The sequence below is a fragment of the Cynoglossus semilaevis genome, chromosome 20 (genome assembly GCF_000523025.1).
Source record: "Cynoglossus semilaevis isolate Cse_v1.0 chromosome 20, Cse_v1.0, whole genome shotgun sequence".
Classification (NCBI taxonomy): domain Eukaryota; kingdom Metazoa; phylum Chordata; class Actinopteri; order Pleuronectiformes; family Cynoglossidae; genus Cynoglossus; species Cynoglossus semilaevis.
This window is the reverse complement of record NC_024326.1, coordinates 14,343,678-14,353,059: the sequence shown is the minus strand read 5'-3', so window position 1 is coordinate 14,353,059 and position 9,382 is coordinate 14,343,678. Positions and strand designations below refer to the sequence as shown.

General features: G+C 45.8%; 1 protein-coding gene across 1 annotated transcript in view; it reads left to right on the top strand.

Annotated features, from left to right (window-relative positions):
* Window positions 1-9,382, top strand: part of LOC103396779 (sodium/potassium-transporting ATPase subunit alpha-2-like) — a 25,513-nt gene that overhangs the window by 13,847 nt on the left and 2,284 nt on the right. The window contains exons 6-14 of the mRNA XM_008335005.3: window positions 1,092-1,228; window positions 1,693-1,843; window positions 2,644-2,812; window positions 3,479-3,633; window positions 6,197-6,320; window positions 7,793-7,938; window positions 8,062-8,192; window positions 8,422-8,523; window positions 8,777-8,868. Of these exons, the coding sequence (XP_008333227.1) occupies window positions 1,092-1,228; window positions 1,693-1,843; window positions 2,644-2,812; window positions 3,479-3,633; window positions 6,197-6,320; window positions 7,793-7,938; window positions 8,062-8,192; window positions 8,422-8,523; window positions 8,777-8,868 (1,207 nt within the window). The remainder of the gene's footprint in view (window positions 1-1,091; window positions 1,229-1,692; window positions 1,844-2,643; window positions 2,813-3,478; window positions 3,634-6,196; window positions 6,321-7,792; window positions 7,939-8,061; window positions 8,193-8,421; window positions 8,524-8,776; window positions 8,869-9,382) is intronic.

Below are 9,382 nucleotides of genomic sequence, written 5' to 3'. Positions count from 1 at the left end.
TTCAGTAGATCCAGACAGATAGAACAGCAGAATCTTTCTGGGTTCACCTGATTTCTCTGCTCCTCCATTTTACTCTCTCAAGTCAACTGACAGACTGATTCACCTCAGAGCAGGACAAAGAACTTCACCTAATAATCTCACAGGGAGGGGCTGAGTGTAGAATAATCTAGGTGGACTCTGTACTTTGGTTTATGAGTTTATGAGGATTTATGCTCCAGTGACTTTACCACACCTGTTTTTATCATTCCTGTCATGTTGCTGACATGACCAGTCGCTCGCTCCAATAAAGAAATCCAAACTTTGTTGTTCTTATGTTGAAGGACAACAAACACTTGAAGGTTAGAGCTAACAGCTCTTTGAACCAGACCACGGTCATCAATAAGATCTGTTGCTCGATAGTTGACGATGAGGAAGTCATTTGTTCGTCACCTCACTGGGAAATTTGTAAAACAAAGTTTGGACCAAACTCTGACCTGAGCGCTGACACAGTGAATCAGTCTCTGTCATAGTTTCAACAACAGCCAATGGTCAATGTTTAAACCTGTGCTATAAAGTGTATTGAATGGTTATCAAGATAAGGCCCACACTATCAAACGGTGGACGTGTCCATCCACTGAGGTCCACTGATCAACTTTTCCTAAATACACAAATAGACGTTGTATTTTAGGGCTGCAGATCAAAGTCATGTACAGTACTTCAACTACTCCTAGTACCAACACCAGGAGCACAACAAAAACTCACCAAAACTCAATCCATCTGACCCAAGTTCTAATCCCAACTCCAAACTAAATCACGAACCTTAAATAGGGAACAGGAATATTGGACTGGGAGTTGGTGATAAAAAAAATCAATAACTGATACGGGATCAGGAAAACACCTCGATAAATACTAATATTTCACTAATAAGCAAATTGTCTCAGAGGTTTACAAGTTTTGCGGGGGTTTTTGCTGCGTCCAGGACAAACACGTCTGGATGATTTATGGACAGTGAACGTCTCCACAGCAGGAGACACACACTGAAGAGAAACAGCCACCTAACGTGACAGTGTCTTACCTCTGATTTATGGCGACGCTCTCCTCTGTCTGATCAGGTGATCATGGTGACCGGGGACCATCCAATCACGGCCAAGGCCATCGCCAAAGGTGTGGGCATCATCTCAGAGGGCAACGAGACGGTGGAAGACATCGCGGACAGGCTGGACATCCCTCTGAGCCAGGTTAACCCCAGGTGTGTGTTCTGTTCACATATTAATGTCATTATATTATTATATATAAATATATTATATACAGTAAATATTTTTTATTTTATATATTACCTACATATATCCCTCTGCAGTTCTTGTTCTCTGGTGCCTACATCGACGTTAACACGTGTCGTCTTAATGATCACGTTGGGTTTCAGGATTAATAAAGAAAATGTGTTACACTGTAATTGCTAACTAGAGTCTCTGGAGGCACTGGTGAGCAGATTTGCTACGCTAAGCTGAGTGTCTGCAGCCTCACACTGACCAGACCAGAATAAATCTAAGGCAGAGTTTTCTAAAATGTCAAACTATTCCTTTAAGACAGACAGGCGTCAGAAAAGTCGGGTCAGAAATAAAGAACCTCCAGGAAGCGAGAAGAAAATGCCACGGCCTCCATTTCCATACTTATCACCAACGACTTCTCTCGTTTCTCGCCCCGCGTTTCCAGAGACGCCAAAGCGTGCGTGGTCCACGGGTCGGACTTGAAGGACATGAGCAGCGAGTACCTGGACGACCTGCTGAGGAACCACACGGAGATCGTGTTTGCTCGCACGTCTCCGCAGCAGAAGCTCATCATCGTGGAGGGCTGTCAGCGACAGGTGTGTGTGTGTGTGTGTGTGTTCTTTTACATCTAACTGTTTAATTTACTGGGTTTTTTTATTTTAAAGAAAGGACTTTTTTTTTCACGTGTATTTTTCATGAACCAAGATATGATGGGTTTTTTTTTGTTGCGTTTTTGGTACAAATTATTCACATATTTTCATATTTTAGGATATTTTATTGCACCTTTTTTTTTTTCATATTTATTCCATAAAGGCCGCTCTTTATTATCAATTATCAAGAATCCCGTGGCGCTTTGGCCCAGAGGCAACGTCTCTGTCATTGGTGTGGAACTCCACGGTTCACCTCCTGGGCAAGTTCGAATCCCGGTCAGGGCGGTTGGTACCTTCCAGTGGACTCACCACCCGCAGGAAGGTTTAGGGGGGGGGTGGTACGGAGCAGTGTGATTTGGGTGGAGACTGCTGCCCCTGTGACCCGGTAACAGATAAGTGGATGAAAATGGATGGATGGATGGATGGAGGGATGGATGGATGAAGAATCCCAGGATTCCCTCTCATTACGTGCACATTTTCCTCAGCTTCAGTGGACAAAATGCCAGTATCATCTGTGTGTGCACGTGCACGTGCACGTTTCCTCATGTTCACCGAGGTCACTCACAGCTTGGCCCCCGGCTCTCGGTCCATGTGACCGAATGATTAGGACTCGATCCCATTTTTCCCCAGAATGTCCCCAGAGCTGCGGTGAAAAGTCCTCGTTAAGACGCTTCAATCATGACGCTCCTCTCTCCGTCTCAAACGTTTGTTCTTGTCCTCCTCCTCTCTGCTCCTTGCGGGTGCAGGGGGCCATCGTGGCAGTGACGGGCGACGGCGTCAACGATTCTCCAGCTTTGAAGAAAGCCGACATCGGCGTTGCCATGGGAATCGCCGGCTCCGATGTGTCCAAGCAGGCGGCGGACATGATTCTGCTGGACGACAACTTCGCCTCCATCGTCACTGGGGTGGAGGAGGGTGAGTGAGTGAGACAGTCAGTCAATCAAGGGGGAGGGGAGGAGGGCAACGAGATGAAGCCAGGAAGAAAAAGGACGAGAGAAGGAATTAGCCGAGGGGAAATTGAGAGGGACAAATAGGAGGACACAGAGTAGGAGACGTAGGAAGGAGGAAGGTAAGGAAACAGAAGTGAAGAGAGAGAGAAAAATAATTAAAACTTAAGATAATAATAAAACATTAGTAAATCAGACCAGAAATAACAAAATATTTAACATCTAAACGTATGCTAAACAGCAGTAAGCATGTGTGAATTAAACTAGCTAAATTATAACAAAGTTTGTGCTAACCAAAAAAAGCTAAAATGTAGCCAAGAATGGATAACAGTAGTAACAGTTCATAAGACTTATAAACAAACAAAAAAAAAATCCTTCTAAGAATCTTAGCCACGTTAGCTTTGGCTAACCTTCAACAGTTGTCCAGGTTCTAAAGATAATCCAGTCAATAATCTGAGGGTCCATATAATGAAGTCAGTGATCTGACGGAGCCGAGAGATCAATGCTAATGAATGTGCCTGTGATCTGTTAGCGGCTGCTAATATAATATAGAAACCAGGGTTGAATCTCGCTCCGTTCCTGTGACTCGTGCCCTTTGAGACGGCGTTTTTCTCCCGTCTCCAATCCCCGTCAGGTCGCCTCATCTTTGACAACCTGAAGAAGTCCATCGCCTACACGCTGACCAGCAACATCCCAGAAATCTCCCCCTTCCTCCTCTTCATCATCGCCAGCGTTCCTCTTCCTCTGGGGACGGTGACCATCCTCTGCATCGACCTGGGCACCGACATGGTGAGTCTAATTAGTCCCCGGGCCCCCGCCCCTCAGTTTTTATCTGCCTTATCATAATCAATGATCTTTGAGTGTGTTATGTCTGTGCTCCCGGTGATTTCCAAGCGAGTCAAAGGTGGCTGGGGAAAGAAAAAAAAGATAAAACCGTAGCTGACCTTTGACCCCACTGATGACTGAACAGTCAGAGCTCATTGTTCAGACTCCATGTCATTTATCCTGACTGTCAGGTGTTAGGAACTGAGTGGAGGAGGGAAGGAGACAGAGAAACTGAAGGAAAAACACGATAGATAGAAGTGAAGGAAAAAGAAAAGATGTAGGAAGAAAAAAAAAAGGAGAAGTAAACAAAGAAGGAACGTAAGAAAGAAAAACAGAGGGAAAGGAAGGTAACTCCCACCTCTCCTTCAGAAACACAACAACTACAACAGTAGTAAAAGAACACAGTTGTTGTCCTGCTGTCGGCCTGAGGGCTGTGATCCATCATCACAGAGGAGAAGGAGAACGTGGAGAACGCGGTGAATTCACAGTCAATTCACAGCGACTCCTGTTTCTCTTCTCTCTCCACTGCAGGAATCCTAATGAGACCAAAGTTTAAAGTTTTTGGAGGTGCACATTTATGACGGCCAGCTCCTCAACTGCTGGACATATTTTCAGTCTGGACTTTAGAGCCCGAGTGTCCGACCGCTGTCAGATTTAATAATGGAACAACGTCCTGGGGCTGACGGCTGCTCCTGCCGTGCCTCACACTGGAAACCAGAGCCAGTTACATTAGAGAATCATAAAAAATAATCTGAGTTTTACCTGCAGTTTATAATTACCAAGGAAACGTACAAATAAAAAAACATTAATTAAACTTTTTTTTTTTTAATGGTAAAGGACGAGTCACTCAGACCAGAAACAACGGAATATTTAACATCGAAACATGAGCTGAATAGCGGTTAACGTGTGTGAATAAAACTAGCTAAAAGAAAGTAGCAAAGGTTAGGCTAGCATTTAAACTTAGCTTGACAGTAGTTATATATGTATGTGTCAGCCTTATGAACACTTAGCCATGTTAGCTAACGCTGTAGCTATTGAAAAAGCTAAATGATACCAACAGAAGTCCAACAGCAACAAAAGTAAGAAGCTAAAATATAACTGGAATCATTTCCAGAAAGAACCACACGAGGGCCACATTTGGGCCCTCGGGCCAGACTTTGGCACCACTTACAGCAGAAACGATGGCTGATGATGGACTTTTTTTTTTATCTGAAGCTGCAGGACAGATGTTGTTTTTGAAGAGTTGAAGTTTTGAGTGATGACACCGATGGTTGGACTTTTCTCCGACTGCTCTCTCCTTCAAAGACACGATAATTGGAGTTCTAACACGTCTGATTCGTGACGTCGTTCAGCATTTTTTTTTTTCTTCAAAGCTGCCCGTCCACATGTATTTAAAACTTACTGGTGTAATGAAGGGGAGAGGTAACAGCCGGGGGTCCGCTTTGAAGGAGACAGACCGTCAAATCAACATATTTCCAGATTGGACAGAGTAGCTAAAAGTGTCGGTGGTAAACGTGCACATCATCGTCGTCGGCTGCTGCTGCTGCTGGAGCTGTTAACAGCTTGTTAACAGCTTCGTCCGACTGCAGGCTACAGAGCTGCGGAGCTGCTGAGACTCAGCTGCGACGAGCAGCACTCGGAGTCTGCCCTGATTATTTTTAGTCAGATCTGACACGTGTGAGGAGACGAGAGCCGAGCAGAGGAAGATGTTTATCAAAGCACAGAGTGGCACAGACTCAGACGAGGGGGAGGAGGTGTGTGTGTGTGTGGATGCTGCACATACACACACACAGGCAGAGTCATGATTTTCTTTTCTCTGATCCTCCTGGTCGTACGTCGTCAGTTTAAAGATCAGTGAACGACGTGTTTCTGTGATGAACGAGTGGATTAGTTTTTATTTTCAGTCACAAAAACATCGGTCGATGTTGCCAAAGGATTAGCCAGAAAGTTACTAAAACGTTAGCATCAAAGCTACAGCTGGTGACGACACGAGGAGCCAGAGAGTGATTAAAAAACCGATAATAACATGTTGTTATAAAATGCTCCGTAAGCCCCGAGGGCGGAGGAAGGAGCGGGTGGAATACAGTGAAATCTGCTCCACCTGCAGACACGCTCTCAGGCGAGTTAGTCTCCCCCTCCTCCCCCTCCTCCGGCTGCTGTGGCTTAGTGGAGAATGAAAACCAACGCCAACTGGATTTGTCCAGGGTGGAGCCTGTGTTCTCTTCACACCGTGTCACGTCGTCAGCTCCAATCCCAGCTAAGACCCAGGGATCGGGCCTCGACTCAGACTTATTGAACTGTTGCTTACCTGCTGAAGCCGACCAATATACCAAGGACCCCCCCCCCCTCACCTACTCCCCCTGCCTGAGACTAAGGGTGAACTGTACATTTTAAATTGTACTGGTGTGAATGTGAGTGTGAACCCCCGCCCCCCCACACAACCATAAAAAGAAGTTTCTTTTACACCTTTATTCACGTCAACAATTTTGTCATACCCTCCCGCCCCCCCGCCAACCCCTTCTTCCAGGTTCCTGCCATCTCATTGGCTTACGAGACCGCAGAGAGTGACATCATGAAACGCCAGCCCAGAAACCCCAAAACGGACAAGTTGGTCAACGAGCGTCTCATCAGCATGGCCTACGGACAGATAGGTTTGTTCTGCAGAATGACGCAGTGGTGACGGTGGACGAGGTCAAAGGTGACAGTGAGTCACCGTGACCTCACCCTGAGCTGAGCTGACTGAACACTGACATTATGGGGCGTCTGTTGTTTTTCTCCACCGTCTGTGTTGATGTTCACCGACGTACAGTTAGAGAGAAAACAGATGGCGCCGCAGCAGCGGTCGGGACACGGTCTCACCACTTAGACGTAATTGTCCTGACATTTACAGCACACCCAGACTGTGTGTGTGTGTGTGTGTTTGCTGCTACACTTCCCATCGATCTGGGTTTTGTCGTTGGCTTTTTGTCTTTTTAAATATCAGCCCTGGAACAACTCCACTTCCTGAGGTCACATGACGTTAACGGTGACCTGCAGCAGTGCAGGGAGAAACGTTGGACAAAAAAACTGCACATCTACAGTATACATCCATGTATATATATGTATATATATATGTATATGTATGTAGTATACATCCATGTATATATATGTATATATATATGTATATGTATGTAGTATACATCCATGTATATATATGTATATATATATATGTATATGTATGTAGTATACATCCATGTATACATCCATCCATGATGTGGCTGATATTAGGGTCAGAACTCTGGACTTGGTTGGACTTTGGTGAAGATGAAACAGCTCTGGTCAAACAGCCGACTGATCGTTGTTGTCGTTGTTGTCGTCGTCGTTGTTGTCGTTGGCGGCGTTGTTGTTGTTGTCGTCCATGTCGTTGTTGTTATCGTTGTTGTCGTTGTTGTTGTCATCATTGTTATTGGCGTTGTTGGCGTTGTTGTTGTCGTCGTTGTTGTCATCATTGTTGTTGTCGTTGTTGTCGTTGATGTTGTTGTTGTCATCATTGTTGTTGTCGTTGGCGGCGTTGTTGTTGTTGTCGTTGTTGTCGTCGTTGTTGTCGTTGATGTTGTTGTTGTCATCGTTGTTGTCATTGGCGTTGTTGGCGTTGTTGTCGTTGTCATGTTATCGTTGTTGTTGTCATCATTGTTGTTGGCGTTGTTGTCGTCGACGTTGTTGTTGACGTCGTTGTTGTCATTGGCGTTGTCGTGGTAACCACTCTGCTCTCTCACAGGTATGATCCAGGCTCTGGTCAAACAGCCGACCGATCGTTGTTGTAGTTGTTGTCGTTGTAGTTGTTGTCGTCGTTGTCGCAGTTGTCGGTGTCGTCGTTGTTGTTGTCATTGTCGTTGTTGTTGTTGTCGTTGTTGTTGTTGTTGTCGTTGTCGTGGTAACCACTCTGCTCTCTCACAGGGATGATCCAGGCTCTCTGGTCAAACAGCCGACCGATTGTTGTTGTAGTTGTTGTCGTTGTAGTTGTTGTCGTCGTTGTCGCAGTTGTCGGTGTCGTCGTTGTTGTTGTCATTGTCGTTGTTGTTGTTGTCGTTGTTGTCGTCGTTGTTGTTGTCGTCGTCGTGGTAACCACTATGCTCTCTCACAGGGATGATGCAGGCTCTGGCAGGATTCTTCACCTATTTTGTGATTTTGGCCGAGAACGGTTTCCGTCCAGGAACGCTGGTGGGAATCCGCATCAACTGGGACGACCGCGAGGTCAACGACCTGGAGGACAGCTACGGAACCACTAGGGTAAGAACCAGGACCAGAACCAGGACCAGAACCAGAACCAGGAGCAGGAGTCGGGGTGAGAGTCCCTGAGGTTTACTGTGCAGGAATAAAAACTGAGTGTGTGTTTGTGGATAAAACCCACAGACCTACGAGCAGAGGAAGATCGTGGAGTTCACCTGCCACACGGCCTTCTTCGTCAGCATCGTAGTGGTGCAGTGGGCCGACCTCATCATCTGCAAGACCAGGAGGAACTCCCTGTTTCAGCAGGGCATGAAGTAAGAACAGTACAAACAAACACGAGCTCTGCATTTAATAAACTCTATATTATATAGTCTGACTAGTGTTGAAAAGCGGTACTGCAAGTCCAACTCAACATGTGGAGAATTGACATATCATACAACAGAAACACTAATAATAATCGAGGCAGAGGTTCGGGGGGGGGGAGGGGGGGGCAGAATGATGTGGTCTCTGACATATTTTCTTCTTCTTCGTTGGACTCCACAGTAACAGGATCCTGATCTTCGGCCTCTTCGTGGAGACGGCCCTGGCTGCTTTTCTCTCCTACTGTCCAGGAATGGACGTTGCCCTGCGCATGTACCCACTCAGGTACAACCTACAGCTGCGTCTGTGTCTATATATATATATATGTATTTATATATATGTATTTATAGACATGAACTCCATCCAGCTAGAATGAAGTTGTCAGAAGTAGAGCTGCCAATTACCCCGTCAGTCCTGACACCTTCTTTAACACCACCTTATTACCCCGACTGTGGCAGGCTCTCTCTCTCTCTCTCTCTCTCTCTCTCTGACTCTGATTCACTTTCATCCATTCGCTCTCTTTTCACCTCCCTCTCAGGATCCTGTGGTGGTTCTGCGCCTTCCCCTACAGCCTCCTCATCTTCCTTTATGATGAGATCCGTAAATTTATTCTGAGGAGGAGCCCCGGAGGTAAGCACTTATGAAAGAGAAAGCCAGATTAAAAGGTGTCAACCTTATTTGTCTTCTTAATAAGCTCGGAGGGAGAGAAGCCAGTGACGGTTGTTACAGCCGTCCATTAATAAGACAGGAGGCCCAGAGGAGCAGCCGTCCACACCGCGCTGGGCCGCTCTCAGACGTGGACGTTATTATAAGAAAAATGAGCGCCTTTTTTTAAATTAATAACAGCCTAAAAAACTGGGGCGAAGTTGTCCACGTATTTGTGGGAAGTTCAGTGTTTGATGTCCCACTTGTTCAAGTTCGGAAAACGTGTTCCAAAAAATCCAACTTCAACATTGACTCTGCTGTGAAATACAAAGAGCCAGAGGTTTTTACCTTTAAATCCTGTATGTTTGGCATCAAATTTAGTGTTACAGTCTTGTTAGCTAGGTCCTGTTAGCTACGTCCTGTTGGCTATGTCCTTTTAGCTACATCCTGTTGGCGACTTCCTGTTGGCTACGTCCTGTTGGCTACGTCCTGTTAGCTA